Source organism: Bubalus kerabau, chromosome 1 (assembly GCF_029407905.1).
Source record: "Bubalus kerabau isolate K-KA32 ecotype Philippines breed swamp buffalo chromosome 1, PCC_UOA_SB_1v2, whole genome shotgun sequence".
NCBI lineage: Eukaryota > Metazoa > Chordata > Mammalia > Artiodactyla > Bovidae > Bubalus > Bubalus kerabau.
This window is the reverse complement of record NC_073624.1, coordinates 5634515-5661706: the sequence shown is the minus strand read 5'-3', so window position 1 is coordinate 5661706 and position 27192 is coordinate 5634515. Positions and strand designations below refer to the sequence as shown.

The 27192-nt window shown below is 49.0% G+C and overlaps 1 protein-coding gene across 1 annotated transcript in view; it reads right to left on the bottom strand.

Annotated features, from left to right (window-relative positions):
* The window catches only part of EFCAB6 (EF-hand calcium binding domain 6), a 258271-nt gene that overhangs the window by 93498 nt on the left and 137581 nt on the right, over positions 1-27192 (bottom strand). Inside the window, exons 18-19 of the mRNA XM_055565985.1 lie at positions 4781-4895; positions 2389-2522 (exon numbers count right to left, since the gene is read on the bottom strand). Of these exons, the coding sequence (XP_055421960.1) occupies positions 2389-2522; positions 4781-4895 (249 nt within the window). The remainder of the gene's footprint in view (positions 1-2388; positions 2523-4780; positions 4896-27192) is intronic.

Sequence of the window (27192 nt, the reverse complement as noted above, 5' to 3'; positions counted from 1 at the left end):
CCCAGGGTCTCCTCACCCTGGCATCTCCACGCCCTGGGGTCTCCTCACCCTAGGGTCTCCTCACCCTGGGGTCTCCTCGCCCTGGGGTCTCCACACCCTGGCATCTCCTCACCCTGAGGTTGTCTCACCCTGGCATCTCCACACCCTGGGGTCTCCTCACCTTAGGGTCTCCTCACTCTGTCGTCTCCACACCCCAGGGACTCCTCACCCTGGGGTCTCTTCACCCTGGGGTCAACACGCCTCCATGTCTCCATGCCCCAGGGTCTCCATGTCCCGGGGTCTCCACGCCCCAGGGTCTCCACGCCCTGGGGTCTCCTCACCCTGAGGTTGCCTCTCCCTGGCATCTCCACACCCTGGGGTCTCCTCACCCTAGGGTCTCCTCACCCTGGGGTCTCCTCACCCACGGGTCTCCACGCCCTGGGGTCTCCTCACCCTGGAGTCTCCTCACCCTGGGGTCTCCTCACCCTGGCATCTCCACACCCTGGGGTCTCCTCACCCTGGGGTATACATGCCCCAGGGTCTCCTCACCCTGGGGTCTCCTCACCCTGGGGTCTCCTCGCCCTGGGGTCTCCTCACCCTGGCATCTCCACGCCCTGGGGTCTCCTCACCCTGGGGTATACACGCCCCAGGGTCTCCACACCCTGGCGTCTCCTCGCCCTGGGGTCTCCTCACCCTGGCATCTCCACGCCCCAGGGTCTCCTCACCCTGGGGTCTCCAGGCCCCAAGGTCTCCTCACCCTGGTATCTCCATGCCCCGGAGTCTCCTCACCCTGGGGTCTCTTCACCCTGGCGTCTCCACACCCTGGGGTTTCCTCACCCTGGGGTCTCCACGCCTCAGTGTCTCCATGCCCCAGGGTCTCCTCACCCTGGGGTCTCCAGTGGACCCTGGGTCTCCTCACCTTGGGGTCTCCACTCCCCGGGGTCTCCACGCCCTGGGGTCTCCTCGCCCTGGGGTCTCCACACCCTGGGGTCTCCTCACCCTGGGGTCTCCTCACCCAGGGGTCTCCACGCCCTGGGGTCTCCTCGCCCTGGGGTCTCCTCACCCAGGGGTCTCCACGCCCTGGGGTCTCCTCGCCCTGGGGTCTCCACACCCAGGGGTCTCCACGCCCTGGGGTCTCCTCGCCCTGGGGTCTCCACACCCTGGGGTCTCCTCACCCTGGGGTCTCCTCACCCAGGGGTCTCCACGCCCTGGGGTCTCCTCACCCTGGGGTCTCCACGCCCTGGGGTCTCCTCACCCTGGGGTCTCCACACCCTGGGGTCTTCTCACCCTGGGGTCTCCACACACTGGTCCTCTGCCCCATTTTGAAGCTAAATGGTCAGTTTATCAAACTGATCTTCTTTCCCACTAATGATCCTCTTTTACTTCCCTTGTGGCTCAGCTCGTAAAGAATCCGCCTTCAATGCAGGAGACCTGGGTTCGATTCCTGGGTTGGGAAGATCCCCTGGAGAAGGGAATGGCTATGCACTCCAGTGTTCTGGCCTGGAGAATTCCATGAACTGTATAGTCCATGGGGTCGCAAAGAGTCAGACACTACTGACTACTTTCACTTTCACTGTTCTTCTCAACACAAAAATAGTTGAGGTCATTCTGCCCCTGCCTCTGTGTTTGAATGGCTGCTATTTTCCCCATCTTTTTCATTACAACTTCTGCATGCAACCCATGCCTCAGTCATGCAGAGCTGGGAGCTTTCCCGAAAGCCCATGGCCTGTCTGCCACCCACCTTGAGTAAGCCCACTCTTCTATTTTTTGCTCAAGCCCACTCTTCTATTTTTTGCTCCTTTCTTTTCCTGGCCAGCACATGCTAAGGGTTTAAGATTCCATTTGGGGGTCACCTCCTCCAGGAAGCCCTCCTTAATGGTTGTTTTCCTTGTGCCCCCACAGACGTACCAGTCCCTCTATGACAGCCAGTTGCAATGTGTCTGAAATGTCTGTTGACCATCTGTCTTGGGCTGGACTGAGCTCCCCGAGCAGGGCTCCCAGTTTTCAGCTCCAGCTTTCAGCAGAGAGTCCGGCTTATGACATGAAAGGGCACAAAGCCTGTTTGGTGAGCGCAGGAGAGGAGTGGATAGGATGGCTGAAAGGACCCTAAATTCGCTGTAACTCAGGTTGTCATGACCCTTCCCGCCCCTCCTTGTCTTGTGAGGAGGGTCTCCTTACTTCTCCAACATCTTTGAGGGGCAGAAGGCAGGCCTAGCAGAGTGTCAACAAGGGAGGGGAGGGGATCGCAGAGTTAAGTCCCTTCCCCAGAAGGGGAGAAGGGGCAAGCCTGGGTCTAGGAAGGAGAGCTCTGGGGCTGCAGGGCTCACACCTGCTGTGGCTGAACAGTGAGGAGGACGGGGCGGGGGGGTGGGTCCAGATAAGGCAGGCAGCAGGGAGGTTGTGATTTACCCGGAAGAATTCCTTCAGTCTCCGGGGGAACTGTCTCAGGCACTCTTCAGCGGTGACAAAGGAGCTGTCCACCTCACCTTTGGGAAGAATTGGAGTCTGGGGTGGGGTCACTTCTGGCCCGTTCATCTTAGGATCTGAAACAGTGAATCAGGAGGCTTCTGTTAGTGGTGGGCGCGCCTCTGTATTTCTATCTCAATGCTTAACTTCTTTGGTCCCAAGTCCTGTTAGAGCTCTTGACGGTACTACGACTCTGTGACGGAACATGGCGTGAACTCTGTTCTGATCTTAGAAATGTCCCTGTCACCACGAGAAAAGTTTGTCCTCAGACCATCGGGGCCACCCTCTCGCTTGATGCGTTTCCACCTCTGGGTCCTCCGTCCTTGCTCTAGGGCAGGGATCACATCCTGCTTGTCTATCCCTTCATTACCAGAGGCAGAGAAGGAGGATTCCTGCCCGTTCTGTTTCCTAGAATCAGGTCCTCAACGCAGGAACGTGTAATTCAGTCACTGGGCAGGTTCTGCCCACGTCTGTGCTGGATGTTAGACTGGAGGCTTCCAGACACCTTCTGGACAAACCTTGGCCCTTTCCACGGCTCTAAGAGGCAGAGTCTCTCCTTGAGCCTGGTTTATGCACAAGGAGACCTATTAGTATGCCCATTCTACAGACAAGGACATAGGGGTCCAAGTTCCCCGAGGTCACAGAGCTCACAGGCTGCTAACCCAGGCCCGCCGGCTTCCAGCCGGTTGATGACTGAATGAGGCCATCTCTCTCTTCCTTGAAACAGAGGAAGGAAGTGTAACCTCAACTTAAAAACCAGCCCATTTCCCTGAGGTTACAATGACTTGAATGTGGCCTTCTCTAAAGCCAGGCTGCAACCTCGGACTTGGTTTAGGACGCGACTCTCTACACATGCTGTAACCCCCCTCCCTGATGTGGTCTGAGGGGTGAATGGCAGGCAGGGCCTCCGGAACTCATGGGCAGCCTTTAGTCCAGCCTTAGACCTGGCCTCCGCCTCGCCTGCATCTGGGTCTGGAGTGGCCTCTCCACCCCGGGTTTGCTATGCCTAGTGGATAACATCTCCCCCTGGTGCCTGATCCCCTCTGCCTTGCCCACCCCCACCCCCCATGGCCTGGAGCCTCCATCTCCCCACCTCCAGCATCTGGCCATGTGTTGGGGGAACTGATGGGGGACAGAGGAGTTGGGGAGAGGGGGAAGAGAGGAAGCTGCAGGGCAAGGTGCAGGCCGCCTGCTCTGGAACCTCAGGAAGTCACTGCTCACCCTAGGCCCCCGATTTCCTTGCCTCAGTGATGGATGCACCAGGGCACCGGAAGCACTCACTAAGATAAATGCGGGTTCCTTTCTCTTCTTTTTATTGCCTCAAAAAGTCAAAGCGTATAGCCAAAGAAAATGTCAAAATCCTAAAATTCCACAGCTTCTTATGCTGTCTTTGGGGTAGGGGGTTGCAGGACCTCTCTCCTTTAGGATCAGCAAATGATATCTGGTGGGGGCACTGGATGGGACCTTCCTCTTTCCTGGCGAGGAGTCATGGCTGCCAGCTCCTTGAGCGAGACCCACTGCACTATCCAGTCATTGCTCAGACCAACCCCGGGGGAGGACAGCACAAAGCAAGTAGGGGTCTGGGTTCTGCCCTGTCCAGCCTGCAGTGCTTTCATATAATCCGTGGACTCGTGGATATATACACGGGATTTCTGCAGCTTTTCCGGAGGGCTTATTTGTCCATCTAAACTTCAGTAAGAGTGGAGACAAGGGAGGGGAGAGACAACAAGAGCTGAGAAGCTGAGAAGCGTGCTGGTCGTCCATCTGCCGGGTGTGTGGCTGGGAGAGCAGAACAGGGGCAAGGGGCAAATGGGAGGACCCAGGCGCTGAGCAGACTGCACTGTGGACCATGAGTCCCCTGACAACCCTGCGGGGCAGGGGGAGGGGAGGGACAGGGCTGGCTGATCTGGGCCAAGTTGCTGAATCTTTCAGCACCTCTGGGTCCAGGAAGGACACGGTGCCCGCTGGTGCACAGGTGGCTCTGATGACTGATAACCAGCATCTACTTTTAGGAGGAAGACCTTAGAGGACACGAGGTATGACTGGAGGAGCACAGGCTTGGGAGTCAATTTTAGAAACCATTTGTGTGCTTACTATTTGTAGAAGGCTCTGCCAGACAAAATTCGGCACTCACAGTGCAGCTGAGTGGGGGTAAAAAAAAAAAAAGGCCAAAACACGGATAAAATTAAACAAGAATGTCTGTTTCAGTCTTAAGACGCATGTGATTTCCACATCTCAGCTCACACTACTTCAACCCCAGTGGCCTTGGGGCCCCATGCGGAAAGACCTGTGGGGCCCCGCGTGGGAGCCAGGCTTGTACTTGGCTGTTAGCTACCTTCGAATCCTGCTGCAAAATCAAGATAACTCATCCCTTCTTTCTTATATCCTAATTTTGTGGTCAACAGAGCGTACTGATCGTCATCCATGGGCATTCCATTATCTTCTAGGACCTGACGAGGAAGACAAGTGAGGGGGAAAGGCTGTTAGGTGGTTTCGGGTCTTTGCTGGCTGAGCCCTCCAGCCCCACGACGAGCTTATCACCATGGCCTCTGTGGGCCAGCCTGGTTGTTACTTGTCTGCTCCCACCCCCAGGTTCCCATGGGCGGGGCCAGGTGTCCTGGGGCTGGGGCCCTGGGCAAGGCTGGTTGGTTGAGTGAGAGAACAGAGGTGCAGGCGGGCTCCCAATGTGGCCCAACCTGGCTTTGGTCAACCTGGCACGCAGGCTGCAGGCATCGCTGCAAACCTTGTCACTGGCTGTACCGTCCAGGTGTCCAAATTCACATTTGCTGTGACGGCAGCAGCTTTCGAGTTTCAAAAGTTAGGTTCATATATATTCACATACATGCTAGGAAACACGAACAGAGTAGAGTAAAGCAAGGGGATTTGAGGACAGAAAACTAGAATTTTGATCGGAGTTTCATCAGTTTAAACTATAAGTTACTACGCTTTTTGTGGGGGATCCCCGGACACCTGATTTCCTCTCCTTGTGTGATCCACTCGCTGAAATTTACCCAGGATCCCTTCACTCCACCACACATAACCTACTGTTGACCTACGGTCTCTGTTTTGTGTGTGTGGCAGGTGGGGCCTGGGGGGGTGGCGACTAAGAAAACATACTTCCCTGCATTGCAGACGGAAGCAGAATCCCCTAGATGACTCTGCCCAGGAGGAACTGATGGTCTGGGCTGTTCCAGGGGCAGGTGATGTTGGCAGCCCTTTGCTGAGAGCCAGTTAGTCAGCAACCTGGACACAGCTACCTGCCCGGAGGTGAATGCCCCCGAAGGGACGCCAGAAGCGGGACAGAAGACAGCACCCCTGCCTCTTACGAAGTGTTCACAATTTAAATGAGAAAACATGGCTTTCCTTCCAGAAAAGGACACTGAATCATAATTCAAAATGTGTCTGTGCATCTAAGGACCAAAGATACTCAGGATGACTGGACTCTCCCAGGACGGACGCAGGAAGGCTGTATGGAGATGGGTTAGAATAAGGGCTCTGCCTGAGTGTTGCGGGGTGGGGAACACACAGACAAGATAAGACATGGTGCTGATCAGGGGCTGTGGTGGCACAGGAAGCCAGAAGGTAGAGAGCAGAGGAATAGTGGGGGCAGTGCTACACAGACTGCGTTCTGTGGAGGAAGCTGAATGGGGGGGAGGGAGCAGGAGGATGGGATGAAATAGAACCCATCAACACCATCACCATCAACATCACCACCATCACCATCACCACCATCACCACCACCACCATCATCACCATCACCATCACACCATCAGCATCACCATCATCACCACCATCATCACCATCACCATCACCATCACCATCACCACCATCACCACCATCACCATCACCATCATCACCATCCCACCATCACCATCACCACCAACATCACCACCATCACCATCACCACCATCATCACCATCACCACCACCATCCCACCATCATCATCACCACCATCACACCATCAGCATCACCATCATCACCATCCCACCATCACCATCACCACCAACATCACCACCATCACCATCACCACCATCACCGTCAACATCATCATGATTTAGCAGTGCTTATCAGTAACCTCAGATATGCAGATGACACCACCCTTTTGGCAGAAGTAGAAGAGGAACTAAAGAGCCTCCTGATAAAGGTAAAAGAGGAGAGTGAAATAGCTGACTTAAAACTCAACATTCAGAAAACTAAGATCATGGCATCCGGTCCCATCACTTCATGGCAAATAGATGGGGAAACAATGGAAACAGTAACAGACTTTATTTTCTCGGACTCCAAAATCACTGCAGATAGTGACTGCAGCCATGAAATTAAGACACTTGCTCCTTGGAAGAAAAGCTATGACCAACCTAGACAGCATAGTAAAAAGCAGAGACATTACTTTGCCAACAAAGGTCCATATAGTCAAAGCTATGGTTTTTCCAGTGGTCATGTATGAATGTGGGAGTTGGACCATAAAGAAAGCTGAGCACCAAAGAATTGATGCTTTTGAACTGTAGTGTTGGAGAGGACTCTTGAGAGTCTCTTGGACTGCAAGGAGATCCAACCAGTCCATCCTAAAGGAAATCAGTCCTGAATATTCATTGGAAGGACTGATAGTGAAGCTGAAGCTCCAATACTTTGGTCACCTGATGCGAAGAGCCAACTCATTGGATAAGATACTGATTCAGCGAAAGATGAAGGTAGGAGGAGAAGAGGACAACAGAGGATGAGACAGTTGGATGGCATCACCAAGTCAATGGACATGAGTATAAGCAAGCTCTGGGAGATGGTGAAGGACAAGGAAGCCTGGTGTGCTGCAGTCTACGGGGTCGCAAAGAGTCAGACATGACTAAGCGACTGAACAACGATGCCTATTACATGCCAGGCATTGTCCTGAGGTCTCTACAGGTATTAACATCTCATTTAAGCTGTGAGAAAAGCACTCTTACTAACTCCATTTTAAAGATGCAGAAACTGAGGCTGTGAGAGTTGCCCCAGACACATGATTAGGTAGGGACAGACCTGGGATCCAAACTCAGTTCTTCTTCTTAACTGCTGTGATAAAAGCCACTGCTGGGAAAAGGTCACTGGCCTCCAGACAAAGAGAACACGTGGAAACAGACAGGAAATGACAGTAGCAAGTGGGGGAAGAGCTCCTCTGTGGGGTACTGGCCCCCTCACATGGATCCAAACAGACCAATAGGCGAAGGCTAACCTGGTCTCCGCAGAACACCTTGCGATGCCCTCGGGACACCCGAGAGGGGGAGCCGCCAATGAGTGGGTAAGAGGCCACCTGCCATTCCCCATGTCCCAGGAGGCCGTCAGGAGACAGATTCTCCTCGGTTCCCAGGGTCTGACAGGTGGTGCCTTCCGCCCTGGCCCCCGCAGGCTAGAGCCGTAAAATATAGACCCACTTAGCAGCACCAAGGCACTCACAGCAGCAGGGCAGCCACCGGCTCCTGCTTTGTGCTCCCCTTTCTGGCGTGTGGGCCAGGACCCGGGAGCGGGCCTCTCTGGCCATCTATGTAAGTAATGAGCTGAGTGTGATTGTGGCTTGCTGTGTTTGCACCTGCCCAGTTGGTCAGGCCCTGGCCGTGGCTGGGCTTGTGTGTGTGTTGAAGTAAACAGGCTGCGGGTCGGGCTTGGTGCAGGACTGGGAGCAGAGAGAAAGGAAGGGGGGATGCAGGTGTTACGGTATTGCCTGGGGGCTCGGCGGAGGCAGGGAGCAGCGCTGGATGCCCAGACTACCCCGAGGGCCCGCCTGGGGACCTGGGCAGAGTGCGTGGCTGGGGACTCTGGCAGCTCTGTGCCATCTGTACATACACCCGCCCGCCCCGCTCTGCACGGGAGTCTGTCCCAGCTCGGGACGGGGCAAGTGTTCAGACAGCCCGCCCGTGGCTCTCGCACGGGCACCCAGGTGGCAGCAGCGGGGGCTCTGAAATGGAGAGGTCGGTGGCTTTCTTTGAAAAAAAAAATAACTTTATATTTTCAAAACAATTACACATGAATTATTCATTGCAAATTCCTCCTGCTCAGTCCTTTCATAAAAACATATGTAATGGATGGTAAGAAAATGTCTGTAGGCAAATGTTTCCACAGCCTGGAGGGGTGAGAAGCCTGGGGAGGCTGGGCGTGCCTTAGGCAGCCTGTCCTGAGGTTGTAGGCATGCCATCCGCGATGGGCACAGAGTGTCACCGAACATGCAGTGCGCAGGAGCGCAGTCCCCAGAGAGGCGCCGAGGTCTTCACCGACATGAGCATCTCTCAAGCCTCCCCTTGCGCCACTCATTCCTGGGATGAATAGGGCCACCAATCAACTTATTGCAACCCGTGGAGGCGATTTAGAACACAACGTAGGGCTAAACTGCAACATGTATAAAACTGACTGTCCAGTGTTTAACCATTGAAGTCTTGTCCTTTGGTCTTTCCTAGGAGGCGTTTTCCTTAGGAAAGTTCCTCAAAGAAGAACGAATTGTGACCGGCACGTCCTGACTCTCCGAATCGTCACTTCCGCCGTTCCTGGGACACCACTTTGATCGGGGACTGCTTCTTTATGAGCGCACACCACCATTCTGAAGAATCCTTGCCGGGCTCTCCCGGTGAAGACAGGGGTGCCCAGGTAGGTGCCCAGTAACTGGACGGTGACTGAGTGATTCAGCCTTTCCAAGTCCTGCTCTTGCACAGCAGCCTTTGCTTTGGGGAAACCTACACTAGTCTCTGTGTGAGGAATACTTGTTGGCCGTGACTGGGGCATCGCTTTTGTGGTGGCTGAATCTAGGGGGTAGAAGAGACAACCTTAATTTCTCACAGTCTATTCAGTAATACTGAAGCATGCCACCCGAAATGTGGGAATCTTGCAACCATGGAGATTCCTACGCTGCCCCGTCCTTCAAGCCGGAGCTCTCATTTTTTTACATCTATGCCCCACAAGACAAGGTTAAAACATCTGCTTTAAGCACTCAAATGCATTTTTAATTGAGAAACAATAGCCTTTTATATTTAACTGAAGAGTAAAATCGGACCATTTCCCATGTTTTTTCTTCCTTCGTGATCATCTGAGTCTCCATCTACGGTATCAAATTCCTTCAGTCTGGAGAACTTCCTTCAGCACTTCTTAGAGTGAAGACCTGTTTGCAATGAATGATCTTCGTTTGCTTTTTCATCTGAAAACATCTTTATCTCACCTTCATTCTTAAAGGAGACTTGCACCGGATGTAAATTCTTGGGTGACAGATTTCTGTTGGTTTTAGTTTCCGCTGTCTTTTCAGCAGGGTGGAGTTTCTGTCCCACTGTTCTCTGGCCACCATCATTTCTGATAAGAGGTGATGGTCTTTCAAATCATCATTCCCCTTTTACCATGCCATCTTTGACGTGCTGCTTTGAGGTCTATCTCTTTGATTTTGGTTTTCAGTTTATCTACGATTTTTTTCTTTGTATTTATCCTACTGGGGGTTTTCTGTGTTTCTTGAATTTACACATGTAAACTTTTCAACAAAAAATTGGGAAATTTCAGCCATTATCCACATATGTCTTCTTCCTTCTGTGACTCCGATTATATCCATGTGAGACCTGATGTGATTTCACACATCCCTCAACTGCTGTTCTTTTTCTTTTCAAATCTTTTCCTTTCTCTTCTTCAGTTTGTGTAACTTCTGTTGATGTGTCTTCAAGTTCCCTGACTCTTCCTCTTGTTATCTCCATTCTGTGGTTAAGCCCATCTGGTAAATTTTTTGTGGTGAATTTTTATTTCAGATATTTTATTCTTTAGTTCTAGAATGTCCATTTGGCTTTTTTCATAAATTCTACTTCTCTGCTGAGATTTCCTGTGTTTTCATTCATTATGAGTATACTTTCCTTTGCATGACTGAGCATAGTTTTAATGGTTAAAAATTTCAAGTGCTAAGTCTAACGTCTGGATCATCTCAGAGTCTTTGCTCTTGAGAAAGGTCACACTTCCCTATTTCTCCATATGTTGAGTAAGGTTGGGTGGGCTTCCTGGACATTATGAATGTTGTGGTATGTGGAGGTTCTGGATCCTGTTACATTTTGTTTACCTGTTTGAGTACGCAGTAGACTTGGTTGCACTCTGTCTGCTGGGCAGCAGTTTAAATCTCAGTTTGGCTCTTTTATCCTGAGCCAGGCTCCTAGCAGTCTGCCCTGCTTTTGTATCATCGGGGTCAGCCAGAGATTTGGGAAGAATTTATAAACAGAGCTTAAGGCATCTACATTCTGGCTCTGTCCTCTACAGAAATCTCCCTTTATTCCCCAGTGGCATCAGTCACTCAGACCTCCCTCTGCCCTCTGGTTCCTCAGGCTGGAAAGGCTGCTGGTTTTCTCTCAGTGTTTTATCTACCTTATGTGGCACCAACTTCAGCCTTCACTCAGATGAGAAGCTGAAAACATGGGAACATTTCCCCATGCTATTTCCATTTCCAAGAGTTGACTCCTCTCCAGAATCTGGTTGCTTAGTTTCATTCTCCAGGACCTTCGGGTACTTTATTTAGCTATTTATTCATTAATTTACTGACTTGTTTAACATTGTCCAGTGTTCATAGTTATGTCTCTAGGAAAGTTGGTCTAGTTAGCAGCTGATTCACTCACATGAGAAGCAGAACTCCCTGATGCGCATCCTTAGATCACAGCTAGGACCAGCACAGCAAACGTCTTCCCAGCCACCCTCCCACCCACCCACCTGCAGTGATAATGCTCTTTTTTGAGCGTCCACAGTCCCTCTGCTTGCTTCTGTTGTAAACAGTCTCTCAGGTACTCGACAAATAAATGCCTGTTGGATGGAGAAATTAGCAGCACTTCTTTTCCACCTATGTACCCCAAGGGCATACAGTAGGTGCTCAGTAAATGCTGAATGACAAGAAGAGGCAGGGACGTCAGTGTAAGGGAACCCTGAATGCTCTCCCAACTCCTACTACATGCTAAGTCGCTTCATTTGTATCCAGTTCTTTGTGACCCCAGTGGATTATAGCCCACCAGACTCCTCTGTCTATGGAATTTTCCAGGCAAGAATACTGGAGAGGGTTGTCATGCCCCTTTTCCAGGGGATCTTCCTGACCCAGCGACCAAACCCATGTTTCTTACATCTCCTGCATTGGCAGGCGGGTTCTTTTACCACTAGTACCACTTGGGAAGCCCAACTCCTACTGCAGGTCTGGGTGAATCTTGAGCCTGATGTGAGAGAGTCCACGTGAGGCAGATATGAGTGGCAAGTGGTCATCTAGCCTTGGCTAGGTAGTAGCTAGACTACCCAGAATACTGCTAGGCAGGACAAGAAGACATTGTCCTGGGAGGCAGACATAAGGAAGCAGGAGGAAAGGGAGGCAGGCTTGGAACTGCAAGGTTGACTTGTCCTTGAGACCTGAACTACAGAAGCTTCAGACTTGCGAAGGTGCATGGCTCTGGTGCCAGGTCAGCCATGATCTTTATTGTTCCTCCCTTAACCCTGCATTTAGTCATGTTCTCTTTGCAAACTGTCAGTCTGGGGGACCAAGGGAAAGACTCGTGTTTACACTCCGGCTTACACAGAAGCCAGAGACTTAAAGACCAAGATGCAAAGCGAAGGCAGAAGTCGGGCGCCCAGACCTGGAGACTGCTTGTTCAGCCATTCCTCCCCACCCGGAGATTCTCCCAGCTGTTACTTGTGAAGGAACCAATGAGGGTTCTGGGTTTTATTTTTAATGAATATATCACTTCAACTTCTTGAAATACACATTCATAGTTAAAATGAAACAGGCAAAAAAAAAAAAAAAAAAAAGGCTTCTCTAGAATTTCAGACTTACTCTATCTCCCCACCCTCCATTCCCTATCCCAAAAATTCCTGCTCTTCCAGCCCCTCCCAACCCTTAGCTGCCTCAGTCATCAGAGGGTAGAAACAATCAGAGAATTCAGTCATCAAGACGACCTGATCACACGCAAATCTGCTATGAGGGATTAGAGTACCAAGGCTGGAAAAGAGTACGGAACTTTCAAATCAGATGTGTACTCAGATAGAAAGCTGAAACTCTTTTTGGCAAATGTTTCCGTGAATATTCAGGCACACAATCTGACTGTCCACGTGGCCCCAGCAAGCAGGGTGTTCACAGCTGATGCAAACCCAGCTGAGAGGCAACCTCGGTGCTGTCGCCTGCAGAGGCCACGGTGCATTCGGTTTGAGAGGCCGTTGCCTATTATGAGTGCGGTCCCAGTGACGGGATTTCCTTTTAGTTTCTTACGTGACGAATATTGTGAAGAATGAAGGATGCTCCCAGGGTGTGGAGCATCTCAGATAAAAGACACCGAGCATCTCAGTGTCCTTGTGTGAGGACACCGATGGCAGGGACTGTTCCGGAGACAGGGACTCAGAAGTGGGATCTGAAGCTGGGGAGCGTCTCGAGCACAGTCCCAGCATCAACGGCCCAATGACAAGACCCAGGGCCGACTTCAGAGCCGCAAACACGACTCCAGGGGGTAATGGACGCTTCACGAGTGTCACTGAGAAAGAGAACTGACTGAAGACATACCAGGTGCCGTCATGTTACTAAGTGACTTCCACACACTAGCCTTTTTTAAGCAGAGCAACACCTCCTCAACAGAAATATGACCAAGTCCATCTTACAAAGGAGGAGATCAAAGTTTAGGATGGCTAATTAAAAACAACCGTTTGCCAGAAAGAGCCGGCTGTGAGTGGTGGAGCAAAGGCTTGAACGCATGTCGGCCTGACACCATGAGATATCACTGTCTCCTGACTCCACGGGGGGAGAGCCTGGAGCGTGTCAGCTGAGGCATTTACAGGTTGACTTACAGATGAGGAGCTGGAGTTCAGAGAAACCAGCACCTGTCCCCGGGGCCAGGCTTGAGCACAGAGACACCCGAATAACTCCAGCAGGAGTACTGCCCAGGGATGCTCAGTAACCGTGACAAACAGCCCAGCGCTGTGGCTGAGTCTGGACTCACTACTCCCCACTGCAGCGAGCTGCCCGGCAGTCTGGGAGGACATGGCTGAGACCGGGTCTGGGTGCTCCCCAAGGCTTTGTGGCCCAGATGTTTGGGGCAGGTTGACAGCAGGGACAGAGGCTCTGTGAGCCAGCTACCGCGTAACAATCATCCAAAATGCAGTGGCCAATGACAAAACAAACATTTGTCCTTGAACCAGCAGGTCTGCGGCTCAAGTGCAGTTTGGCTCATTTAACATGGCCTTGGCGGGAGGTTCCCGGCTCAGCCTGCAGGATGGCTGTAGGCCCGTTTCACGTGCATTCACTCTGGGGACCACGCGGATGGGACAGCAGCTGCCCCGGGGAAGTTCTTCTAATAGCCGATCGCTGGAGCTCAAGGCCACGCTGGACCCACAGCTGCTGCTCAGGCTATCTCGGCCACACTCTGTGTCCAGCACCACTGGGTAAGTATCCCCTGAGGTACTGGAGAGCAGAGAGGGAGGGCCATGAAGAGGGGGAGAAGGACAGCAAGTGCGTGAACTCTGAGGTCCTTTCCAGCTCCGTGAGTCCATGGGATCCTGTATATTTGCTGGCAATGCTATGACCTCTAGAAAGACACGACTATCACAATCCAACCACTCTCCCAAATCTAGACACTCTCCCAAATCTTAGGTGAGATCCCTGGTCCAGATCCTATTCCACCCGATCCATGGGTGATGGTGCTGAAAATGCTTCCAAAAACAATCTATCCCCCCATCTGCTGGACCTTCAAGACACACTGAGGGTCTGATAACCACAGTCACCAAGCTATAAAACAGTGGGGCTTTTTCTTTCCTTTCCTGATGCAGGCGTGATGATGACAATGAAAACAGTGATAATATGATTTGGTTTAGTGGAGTTTTTTAAACTATATTATCCCCCTAGAACAACAAGACTAAAATTGTGTTTAAAAGGCTCAGAGTGAAAAAAATGCTGAGCCTAAACACGACCTTCAGAAATTGTGAAAGGAGAATAAAAGACAAGGTGACCTGACAGCTTCCAATAACAAGGAGATTCCCGGGGTGACTCGCAAATGGACCAGACATGTCTAACCTTGGAGGCAAGCCCCCAGAATGTAGAGTGCTGTTTTGCACACGTGTAAAATCTTCGCACATTCCACGGGCAAATGAATCCAGCACTTTAGTAACAAGCTGTGAAGACTGCAGCTGAAAGCGGACAAGCCATTTCTCCTTCAGAGGAGACTGTTCTTCAGTCCCGGAATCACGTCTGTTGTTCAAAGGGCAGGTGAAGACAAAGCACGGGGCCCACAGCCGAGCACAAGGTCAAGGTGGCGGGAGGAGCTGCCACTGGGCGGCCACACCCGCCTCTGGGCCTGACTTCATTTCTCCCTTCTCAATTTCAAAAGCAGATACGTTTTTAACATATAAACTTAATGCAAGTCCAATTATGATCTTAATAATGCATTTGGGAGGTAACTCTGTATGGATAGAGTTTATATGGAAAGATTTAAATCTGGCCTGAGAGTAGCCAAGAAAATACAAAAAGGAAAAAATAAGGAAAGATCTGTTTTACTAAAATAAAAAAATTACATTGATATAGAAAAAGATGTATAGAACTGTGCAACAAAATGAGAATTTTCAGATGTATGCCCTAGTATAATGAGAATTTCACAAACGACAAAGGGAAAATATAGAAGAGCCTCATTTTACACAGTACAAAAAAAAATTAACTCCATATGGATTAGGAATTCATATTTAAAAAATAAAGCAGTAAAAAATTCTCGCAAGAAAGTCTAGTTATCTGTAAAGTATGAGAGGGAGACCCGGAGGGACCAGGGAAGAATGGAAACTTATTAAGCAAGACTAGAATTTATCTTTAATGAAAGAAAAGAGGAAAAAAGAATGGAAGATAGATATATTGGGTTGTACAAAGATCTTAAAACACTTTAATGGCAAAAGATATAATAAAACAGAGACAAATGATAGGTTTTATAAATATACTTGTAGTGAAGAAGACAAAGAGCTAATACATTATTAATTAATTCAAGAGCTATTGGGGGACACCTACATTGGAGACACTATTCAAGCCATCAGGAAGTCAAAGCTGAACAAAGATCGAAACCCTGCCCTCGGGTGCCAGGCTCCATTGAAAGGGTTAACCTACGGTATTGAGTTGCTTGTGTCCCCAGAAAGATACGCTTAAATCTTAACCCAGTTTCCTGCACATGTGACCTTAATGAAAACAAGGTCTTTGCAGATGTAATCGAGTTCCCATGAGGTCATACTGGACTGGGCTTCCCCGACGGCTCTCCAGTAAAGAATCCCTCTGCCGATGCAGGAGACGCAGGTTTAATCCTTGGGTCGGGAAGATCTCCTGGAGGAGGAAATGGAAACCCACTCCAGGATTCTTGCTTAGAAAATTCCATGGACAGAGGAGCCTGGCGGGCTACAGCCCATGGGGTCACAAAGGGTCAGACATGACTGAGTGACTGAGCAGGCACGCATGCACACACTGGATTAGGGGTGAGCCCAAGTCCAAGGACTGGAGTCCTTATGAAAAGAAGGGACTCTGGAGAACGAGGACAACACAGGTGAAGTCTCAGACACAAGCAAGAGGCCAGAGGTTAGCGTGAGGGCAGCTTAGCAAGCCGAGGGCAGCCAGGGACTGCCAAGACAGCAAGGCTGGGAGCCAGAGTCGGCAGGGAAGGGTCCTCACATAGATAAACCATGGCAGGCGGCAGGACTCTGCGACACCCGGATTTCAGGTTTCTGGCCCCAGCACTGTGAGAGAAGAGATTTCTGTGGTTCAAGCCACCCAGTTTGTGGTGATTTGTTACAAATTCCTAGGAAACGACTACATGCATATTGGCTCATTTAATCCTTATCCCTATCCTACAGTCCCTGGAGAAGGAAATGGCAAACCACTCCAGCATCCTTGCCTGGAAAATCCCACGGACCGAGGAGCCTGGTGGGCTGTGGTCCATGGGGTCGCTGAGTCCAGCATGACTGAGCGACTGACACAGACTATCCTACGAGGTAGCTACTAAAACGATCTCCGCTGAGGGACAAGGAAACAGGCACGGAGACGTCTGCCCAGGGTCACGCAGCTGTTAGGCAACAGAGCTGGGATTTGACTCCCGGCACCCACTCCGGGATTCTGGTCTGGAGAATTCCATGGACTCAAAGAGTCGGACATGACTGAGCTTTGACGCAAAGCTTTTCACTTTGAGACTTTGAGTGTGGCTCAGAGTCAGCCTTTGAGACGAGATCAGGGGCATACAGGGTGGTATGGCCGTAGGCAGAGTTTTAAAACACAATTCTCCAATGCTCCAAAATTGACTGGGTTCATTCCAAGAATACTGAATACTTACTTTATGCTGCGCCCTGTTTCAGATGCTTGGGACAGGGCAGAGAATAAAAAGGACACAGGTAACTGCCCGAGTAGCAGGTCCACCTCAGGGAGGAGGGCAGGGCTGCAGGGGGCTGGGGGAGAGAACCAGGCTGGAGCTGATGCAAACCAGAATGTTAGGGAAGAGCTGTGGCAGCCAGGGGCTGGGGTGGGGCGGGGGGCGGGGTGAGGGCAGAGGCGGGGGTGGGTCAGGCTATAGGCTGGGGTCAGATTAAGCAATCCTACCCCAGGGAATCCGTTCCATGGAGATGAAAGCATCAGTACATAGAGATACATAAAGAATGATCGTTTAAAGAGGGGAAAGAGAGAAAAAGAAATGAATGCCCATCAAAAAGGGAAGGGTTGCTGTTCAACTTGCAGTTCTTTGCTTCCACTGAGAACAAACAGAAAGCCAGACAAAAGACAGCAAAACATCTGTCTGACATACAGACAGCTGCTGAGACAACAAGGGCTCAAAGGGACACAAGTCGGAGTGAAGGGGGAGCCTCAGAACTCGGAAGAGAAGGAGATTACGGACCCATTCTGGGAGCAGGGCCAGGGTTCAGGATCGGGGCCGAAGGCCCAGGCAGGTGGTCACTACCAGCAGAGAGAGAGACTGCAAAGACCAGAATCAGAGGCTTCACTTCTCAGCTTCCTGGTGAGAAGGGGAAACAGAAAACGGACCCTGATACTGTCAGTGTTCCCCTCGAGGCACTTGCTGAATTCAGAAGCCATGGGTGGGGATTGACAGAAGGCTAAGGAATCAAAGCAGAAAACCTCAGAAAAGCTGAAAGGATTTTTTTTTGGGGGTGTCACCTTTTTGAGTCCTGAGGAAACCAAGGTTAGACAGAGTTCAGGACTTCTCAGGGATGAGGACTCAAAGAGTAGCCCATTCTCTGAGTAAGAAGAGCTCCCCAGTGGCTCAGTAATAAAGAATCCACCTACTAAAGCAGGAGACACAGGAGAGGTAGGTTAAATCCCTGGGTCAGGAGGATCCCCTGGATAGGAAATGGCAACCCGCTCCAGTACTCTTGCCTGGAGACTTCCATGGACAGAGGAGCCTGGCGGGTTGCAGTCCCTGGGGTCGCAGGGGTCGGACACGGCTGGAGTGACAGCACGCAGGCATCAGTTCGGTTCAGTCGCTCGGTCGAGTCCGACTCCCCGAGACCCCATGGGCTGCAGCGCGCCAGGCCTCCCTGTCCATCACCAACTCCTGGAGCTTGCTCAGACTCATGTCCATCAAGACGATGAAGTCATCCAACCATCTCATCCTCTGTCGTCCCCTTCTCCTTCTGCCCTCGATCTTTCCCAGCATCAGGGTCTTTTCCAAGTAGTCAGTTTTTTGCATCAGGTGGTCAAAGTATTGGAGTGTCAGCATCAATCTTTCCAATGAATATTCAGGACTGATTTCCTTTAGGATGGACTGGTTGGATCTCCTTGTAGTCCAAGGGACTCTCAAGAGTCTTCTCCAGCACCACAGTTCAAAAGCATCAATTCTTCTGCACTCAGCTTTCCTTATAGTCCAGCTCTCATATCCATACATGACTACTGGAAAAACCATAGCTTTAACTAGATAGAACTTTGTTGGCAAAGTAAAGATGTCTCTGCTTTTTACTATGCTGTCAAGGTTGGTCATAGCTTTTCTTCCAAGGAGCAAGTGTCTTTTCATTTCATGGCTGCAATCACCATCTGCAGTGATTTTGGAGACCCCCCAAAATTAAGTCTGTCACTGTTTCTATTGTTTTCCCACCTACTTGCCATGAAGTGATGGGACCAGATGCCATGATCTTGATTTTCTTAATGTTGAGTTTTAAGCCAACTTTTTCACTCTCCTCTTTCACTTTCATCAAGGGGCTCTTTAGTTCTTCTTTACTTTCTGCCATAAGGGTGATATCATCTGCATATCTGAGGTTATTGATATAATCTTGATTCCAGCTTGTGCTTCATCCAGCCCGGCATTGCGCATAATGTACACTGCATATAAGTTAAATAAGCAGGGTGACAATATACAGTCTTGATGTACTCCTTTCCCAATTTGGAACCAGTCTGTTGTTCCATGTACAGTTCTGACTGTTGCTTCTTGACCTGCACACAGATTTCTCAGGAGGCAGGTCAGGTGGTCTGGTATTACCACCTCTTGAAGAATTTTCCACAGTTTATTGTGATCCACACAATCAAAGGCTTTGGCATAATCAATAAAGCAGAAGTAGATGTTTTTCTGGAACTCTCTTGCTTTTTCAATGATCCAACGGATGTTGGCAATTTGATCTCTGGTTCCTCTGCCTTTTTTAAAAAATCTTTGAAGACTACACGCTAGAAGGGAGTTTTTTTGGCTGGGTGGTTGGCTTTGTTGTTGGAGTGTTCACACGCTGCAGGGCAACTAAGCCTGTGTACCACAAGCACTAAGGCCCGTGTGCCCCGGAGCCCATGCTCCACACGAGAGAAGCCCCCACAGTGAGAAGCCCAAGCACTGCAACTAGAGAAAGCCCATGCACAGCAGGGAAGAGCCATTCTAGCTAAACATAATACCAATAAATTAATTGAAAAAATTAGTCCAGGCACAAGCATACAAAAATAGAAGATGGAAAGAAACAGCAAGGGTAAACATGCAGATACATATGATATCTTATTTACCATAAAAATAGCATCCCATGGGATTCAGCATTGAGGTAAAATTTAAATGCATGACAATAGTAACATAAAAGATAGGAAGGGGTGAATCAAATTATGTTTATATCTAGCATTGCTAGATAAGTGGTAAAAATAACAGCATATTTAAGTACGTACAATAAGACAAGGATTCATATCAAATCTCTCAGGCAGCCTTTAAAGCCTGACAGAAGAACATACACACCAGTAGGCTGATAGAGGGGAAGACGGAATGGTAGAAATAGTTAAATAATCTAAAAGAAGGTAAGATAGGAAAGCAAAGAATACATGGAACAGTTGGGTCAAACAGAAAAAAAAATAGTAAGATGATATTCATAGATATAAAATCAACTCTGTGTGCTTATGTGCTCAGTCATGTCCAACTCTCTGTGACCCCATGAACTGTACCCACCAGGCTTCTCTGTCCATGCGGTTTCCCAGGCAAGAATACTGGAGTGGGTTGCTAGTTCCTTCTCCAGTAAAATCAACTCTATCAGTAATTAAATGTAAAATGAAGTGCCTGCTGCAAGAACAAGACTAAGGCTGTCACAGTCTGTTTTTTAAAATATCAGCTATATGCTGTCCATGTGAGACCATTTAAATATAAGCACCCAGGAAATTTGAAGTAAAAGGATAGGAAAAAATATGCTATGCTAACATGAATCAAAAGAAAGCTGAAGTAACTGTATTATTATCCGTCTAAAATAGACTTGAAGGCAAGTAGCATCACTCTGTATCAAGAGAGTCATGTCATAATGATAAAGAAGACAAATCACAGGAAGCTTCAGCAATTCTGAGTCTATGTGTACCCAAAAATTTAGCTTCAAAGTGAACAAGGCAACAATCAACAGAACTAAAAAGGATCTCACTAGAGAAATCCACAATCAGTTGGGAGACCTCAACACATTTCTCTCAACAGCTAATGGGATAAGCAGGCAAAAAATTGATAAGGAGACAAAAGGTCTGAAAAACACAATTAATAAAATCAACTTAGTTGACCTACTTAGAAAACTAAAGGTCCGTGATGGAGTACACATCGTTTTCAAGTGTTTCTGGGACATTTACCAAAATTGTCTCTATACTGGGTCATAATCCAAGCCTCAGCATATTTAGAAGGATCAGTTGACGTGATTTAGACTTTAAAATCACACCCTTTGATAGCTCAGCTGTTAGAGCAGAGGACTATCTGTTCAATGCATGTAGACTTTAAAATCTATTCTCTGATCACAATGGAATCAATTTTAAAATCAATAATAAGAGATAAACTAGAAAATATCAACTGTGTGGAAATTAAACAGTAAACAATTGGAGAAAAGAAGAAATCACAACAGATATTATAAAACATGTTGAACCAAATGACAATGAAAACACAGTATTCCGAAACCTGTACCACGTGGCTAAGACCGCACCTAGAGGACAATGGATAGCCATCAGTTCATACATTGGAGAGATAAAGCCTGGAAAGCAATGATCTAATGTTCTATCTCAAGACATTAGAAAAAGAAAAGCAAATTAAAACCCTAGCAGGTGGAAGGAAGAAAATAATGGAGATAACAGCAGAAATAAAGAAATATAAAACAAATTATACAAGAGAAAAAAAAACAAGTCAAATAAAGTTGTTACTTCGAAAGGAGAAAACTGACGGATCTCAACTTCTGCATTTGGGTAGGATGAAGCAATTCACAGCAAGCAAATATTCCCAACGAAAACAATTAGAAAAAATCGAGTAAAAATAACAAAAAGGCATCAGAAAGCTGCAAAAGCCATGAGGTTTCAAGGGACCAAAATCCCAAGGTGGAAAGGACTCACCTTTCAGTGTCAAGGGCTTCCCTGATAGCTCAGCTGGTAAAGAATCTGCCCGCAATGCGGGAGACCTGGGTTTGATCTCTGAGTTGGGAAGATCCCCTGGAGAAGGGAAAGGCTACCCACTGCAGTATTCTTGGGCTTCCCTTGTGGCTCAGCTGGTAAAGAATCTGCCCGCATGCAGGAGACCTGGGTTTGATCTCTGGGTTGGGAAGATCCCCTGGAGAAGGCAAAGGCTACCCACACCAGTATTCAGAGGTGGACAGGACTTAGCGACTTTCACCTTCACCCTTTCAGTGTCAAACTGAGGGTAGGCAATTGCATTTCCCCTGGGAACAGCTGACACCTCTGGGAGTGGACTTTGGACTGAGAAATAGGTTTGGGCCAGACGGAGAGCCACTCCAGCAGAGCGTTGACTAGTAACGCGGTGCTGGAGTGGTGAAGTTGGAGGGGGCAGGCTCAGAGCATGTCTGGCTCCCCCTTCCGGACACGTGCTGATCTCTGGAACGGGCCAGGGCTGGGCTCTAATGACCTGAATTGAAAACTTAAAAAAGGACGATCCAAGTCTCCACACTTAGGAGACAAAGGCCCAACAGGGAGGAAGACCCTGAGAACACAGAGGCAAAAACAAAGCCCTAGAGGTGCGGTCCATTGACACTGCAGATATTTTCTGCAGCTGCCCGGCCCTGGAGGAACTGGCCAATTTGGGCATGGCCAGATGCCGAGAGGCTCTAGGTTTGGCATCTGTCAAGAGAATTATTGCTGGAAGATAGAGAAATAAATATAGACTTTTGATGGGTGTGTGGAGCTTGGAGCAACAAAACTGAAGATGTGAGGGACCTCGAACACACAACTGGTTCACCTCCTTGAAACATGTGTAAGATTAGGAAGTGGTAAGGAACAGCCAAGAGATGCTCAAGGGTGTTTGTGGGGCTTGGTTTAACCAGGGTCCCTGTCCCTAGATGGAGAAAACTGTGTGGGATTAGGAATTGGTAGCAGTGAGTGGGGTGGGTGCCCGTTCCCCAGATATGTGAGTGTGACCAGCACCCAAAGGGCTTAAAGTACTCTGCTAGGAGGAAGTGAGGAAGCTCACCTCCTGCTAAGCAAGGTGAGATATCCTTGCCTTCAGGAAGGTGCAGAAGTAAAGGGCCAAGGCTGCTAAGAATCTGGGACACTGGGCTGGGCTGTTACAGACTCTGGCTTCCCTAATCCACGTCTTGGGGGCTCTGTGTGTGTTGGCTGATGAGCTCTGCAGCCTGTGTCTGTTGCCGGGGCCTCTGCTGGGACTCCAGAAATGGGACTAAGACTAACAGCGTGCTGAACAATGTTCAGTGTATTTACTGAGGATGAAGAATAACAATTTCCCATTAGGAACAGCCAATTACAGGGAACCAGAATTGTAAAGCTGCCCTCAAATTCCTGATGGATGGAATAGCTCAATTAGTCTAATTACTCAATTAGACTAATCTTGACTTATGTGTCCTTGGGTGTTTAGTCACTTTATGTTCCCCGTGGGTCACTAGTCCCAAGCAATGAAGCTTCTGCTTTATCCATGTTTCCCATGTGGCTTAGTCCTATTCCAAGGGTGGAACAGGCACCCTCACAAAGTTTACCGAGAGAAAGGATGGCAGAGACTGTTGTATTTGCCTGCCTAATGTGTATTCTCTCCTTCTCCCATAGGAGCAGGACCTTGCTTTTTCTGGAGGTAGTAATGTACCCAGCCAAAAAGTGTGCATGTAAGTGGAAGCTTATGATACATTATAACAAAATGTTAAGTTTGAAGAGCTTCCAAAAAAGCCCTTTAAGAAAGAAAGACTTCTCTGGCTCAAGCCTTTGCCCTTCGCTTTTTCCTTTCTTTATGCCTGAAACACGTGTGTGATAGCTGGTGCTCCAGCAGCTATCTTGTATACATGAGGATAAGACCGGACGAGTAAGAAGCTAGAAGCAACCTGGCTTTCTGAAGACAATGTAGAGCGGCTGCACTGACCCTATGGCAACAACTTTGGACTCCTCTGTTACAGGAGAAAAATAGCCACTTTAAAAATTTAAGCTACTGTTTTGGGGGTTTGCTGCTAATTCAGCAAATGAAGGATAGGAAAAGGGGGAAAATGTATCCAGAGAAGGAATATAAAGATTCTAGATCATCCTAAAATTCAAAAATGGTTTTCTGCAACATTACAAGTTCTTGACTCATTATTTAAATAAATGGGCACATTTAAAAACACATGGAAGTCACAGGATTTGTGGTGCAGAGGCCAGAGCAACGAAGCAGAAGAGGGGGTTTTCCTGAGAGAAAGAATATGTGTCATAGGGTTGTTGTGAACAATGATTTAATGGATGATGCGAAATACACAGACCAGGCTAGTACAATTCCAGAAAGAACAGTCCTTTTCCCTCCCACAGTGGAAAGTGCATACTTGACCATGAAAAACACACTGTGTTCATGAAAACCCCAGTAGCTCTGCCTCTATCAGGGCTCTCAACTCAGTGTGGGGTCCCTGGTTATCTTACACTAACCAGAAACTCTGATATCTCCAACACTCAAGACAGAAAAGGGGGAAAGTTCAATTACCAGTTAACAAATAAGAGTTTGCATAACAGACAAAAGCCGCCTGACCCGGGAGGTGAAAACAGTGACAGTCTCAGTGACGACCGTGCGGGCCCAGTGAACTGTCAGCCTCCACCTGGCTCTGGATGCTGTTCTCATGGGCCTCTTCTCAGAGGACCTGTATAGCCCATCATCTCCTGCCTCTAACCATAGGGAAGGTGATGGCTGCTAAGAATAAATAGGACTTCTAATTTAGAGTGTAAGGTACTCAGTTCAGTTCAGTCACTCGGTCGTGTCCGACTCTTTGTGACCCCGTGGACTGCAGCATGCCAGGCTTCCCTGTCCATCACCAACTCCTGGAGGTTGCTCAGACTCACGCCCATTGTATCAGTGATGCCATCCAACCATCTCATCCTCTGTCGTCCCCTTCTCCTCCTGCCTTCCATCTTTCCCAGCATCAGGGTCTTTTCCAGTGAGTCAGTTCTTTGCATCAGGTGGCCACAGTATTGGAGTTTCAGCTTCAGCATCAGTCCTTCCAATGAATATTCAGGTCTGATCTCCTTTAGGATGGACTGGTTGGATCTCCTTGCTGTCCAAGGGACTCTCAAGAGTCTTCTCCAACACCACAGTTCAAAAGCATCAATTCTTCGGCACTCAGCTTTCTTTATGTTCTAAACTCTCACATCCGTACGTGACTACTGGAAAAACCATACCTTTGACTAGATGGAACCTTTGTCGGCAAAGTAATGTCTCTGCTTTTGAATATGCTGTCTAGATTGGTGACAGCTTTTCTTCCAAGGAGCAAGCGTCTTTTAATTTATGGCTGCAGTCACCATCTGTAGTGATTTTTACAAGTGATGGCTTGCAAGGTATTGAAGCCAATGGTGAAGCGCTGCCTGTGTTCAAAGGATGAACAAGTACATGGACACAGAACTGGGCAAGTGGGTATATAGGACTTAGAGCTTCACTCCCAGTGCCCCAGGCTTGAAACTCTGCAGCCACTGCCCTACTAACTGGTAAGACAGAGATCCGGGGAAGAGAGAGCAAGAACATTGCCTCCCCACAACCAGACTGGTAGGAAGCAGTGAAGGGTGTTCTTATTAAAAGTACTGTCCTTACCACAAAACTCTGAGGCCAGGTCCAAGCTCAAAGCTGCCATCGGTTGTACCCAGCTAGCCTGTATGGGCTTCCCTGGTGGGTCAGAAGGTAAAGAATCTGTCTGCAATGTGGGAAACCCAGGTTCAATGCCGAATCAAGAAGATCCCCTGGAGAAGGGAATAGCTACCCACTCCTGTGTTCTTGCCTGGAAAATCCCATGGACAGAGGAGCCTGCAGGGCCCCAGTCCATGGGGCCGCAAAGAGGCGGACATGACTGAGTTAATAAGCACACACACACACACAGCCTGTATGACACCCACCAAGCCAGTATCACTCCCAGCAAGGGTCTGAGGTTGATACAGACTGGCATGGATTCAAATTCGAGTGTCTGAATGGCTTACCAGCTGAACCATGCCGAGCCATGATCTTAAGTCCTAAGCTTTGGTGTCCTCATCTGTGAAGTGGGTATAATGTGACCTATATCTCATGGGGCTCATGTGACAGTTACAAATAATGCTTGTAAAGCAACACCCCCAGTGCCTGCACGCTGGCAGAGTCAGTAAGTGCTCAGTCAGTGTAGCGATACCATCACTATTCTACCAATGGTTAGCATTATCATCATGGTTATTATCATTGCTATTATTCCCATTACAGAATTAGTCATCATTAACACTTAAAGCTCTCTGCAGAGTTGGTTTCAAAGGTTTCCTTGCCACTGAAGTTGGGTATTCCCAAACCTTTAACATCTGGATGCCTTGCGTTATGTCCAATCTAAATTCTGGTTTCTTTCTACAGTATAACCCATGACTTTCCCAGCTCTGACTTCACCAGTGGTAGAATCAGTCTCATCGGTAAATAATTTAACAATGAAAATTTACATTAACATAATGCTTTGAGGTTACCAGCCTCCAGAGTTGAAATCTGGGTCCCCAGCAGATGGTTGAAAGTCACCCCATGATTATTGATCTTCAAGTTAAACGGCTGGTCACGACAGGAGGTTTTCAAAGGTTAAACCCAACAAGTCACTAGGAGGGAAGCCAGTAGAATACTTCCCTAATTGTGTTCGCCGTGAACCGGTTGTTAAGTCTCCTGAAACAACAGGCTTCTCTCCCTGCATCTCCATCCTCTGGTGTTTTCCGTTTTCTTCCGCACCCCCTGCCGCCCACTGGTGTGTCCCCAGGACGCCAGCAACCGGGGGGGGGGGGGGGAAGCATGCCGGTGCCACCGGGAAGCAAGAGCAGAGCTGCAGCTGCCCCTCCGCTTGGCCGGAAAGCAGAGACGGGCAGGGGGCAGAGAAGGGGGCCAGGGTGGGTTCGCCAGGTGGAGAGGGGAAACAGCCTCATGTTTAGGAATCCCAACTGGCTTCTGAAGCGCCTGCTTGCCTCACTCCACAGGTGGTGGCCCTTCAGGCTCCCCTGGGGATTCTAGTTAACTCTTCAGGTTCACCTGTTCATCCAGCAAATGTCCTCTGGGCCCTACTGCATGCCAAGTACTGGGATACATCCCTGTCCAAAAGAGATAAAAATGTCTACCTTTGGAGCATGTGTTTTTACTGGAGGAAGATAAACAGGCAGAATAAATGAAGCAGGGGCTTTCCTGTAGGCCTGGTGGTTGAGAACCCACCTGCCAACACAGGGGACCTAGGTTGGATCCCTGGTCCATGAAGATCCTACACGCCATGGCCATGCAGCAACTAAGCCTGAGCACCACAACAAGTGATCCTGTGCTCTGCAGCCTGCAAGCTGCAACTGTTGGAGTCCATGCAGCCTAAAGCCTGTGCTCCACAACAAGAGAAGCCAACGCAGTGAGAAGCCCATGCTCCGAAACTGGAGAGCAGCTACTTGCTATAATTAGAGAAAAGCCCGCACAGCAACGAAGACCCAGCACAAACAAAAATATGTCCATCAGCAGATGAATGGATAAGAAAGCTGTGGTACATATACACAATGGAGTATTACTCAGCCATTAAAAAGAATACATTTGAATCAGTTCTAATGAGGTGGATGAAACTGGAGCCTATTATACAGAGTGAAGTAAGCCAGAAAGAAAAACACCAATACAGTATACTAACGCATATATATGGAATTTAGAAAGATGGTAACAATAACCCTGTGTACGAGACAGCAAAAGAGACACTGATGTATAGAACAGTCTTATGGACTCTGTGAGAGAGGGAGACGGTGGGAAGATTTGGGAGAATGGCATTGAAACATGTAAAATATCATGTATGAAACGAGTTGCCAGTCCAGGTTCGATGCATGATACTCAATGCTTGGGGCTGGTGCACTGGGACGACCCAGAGGGATAGAATGGGGAGGGAGGAGGGAGGAGGGTTCAGGATGGGGAATACATG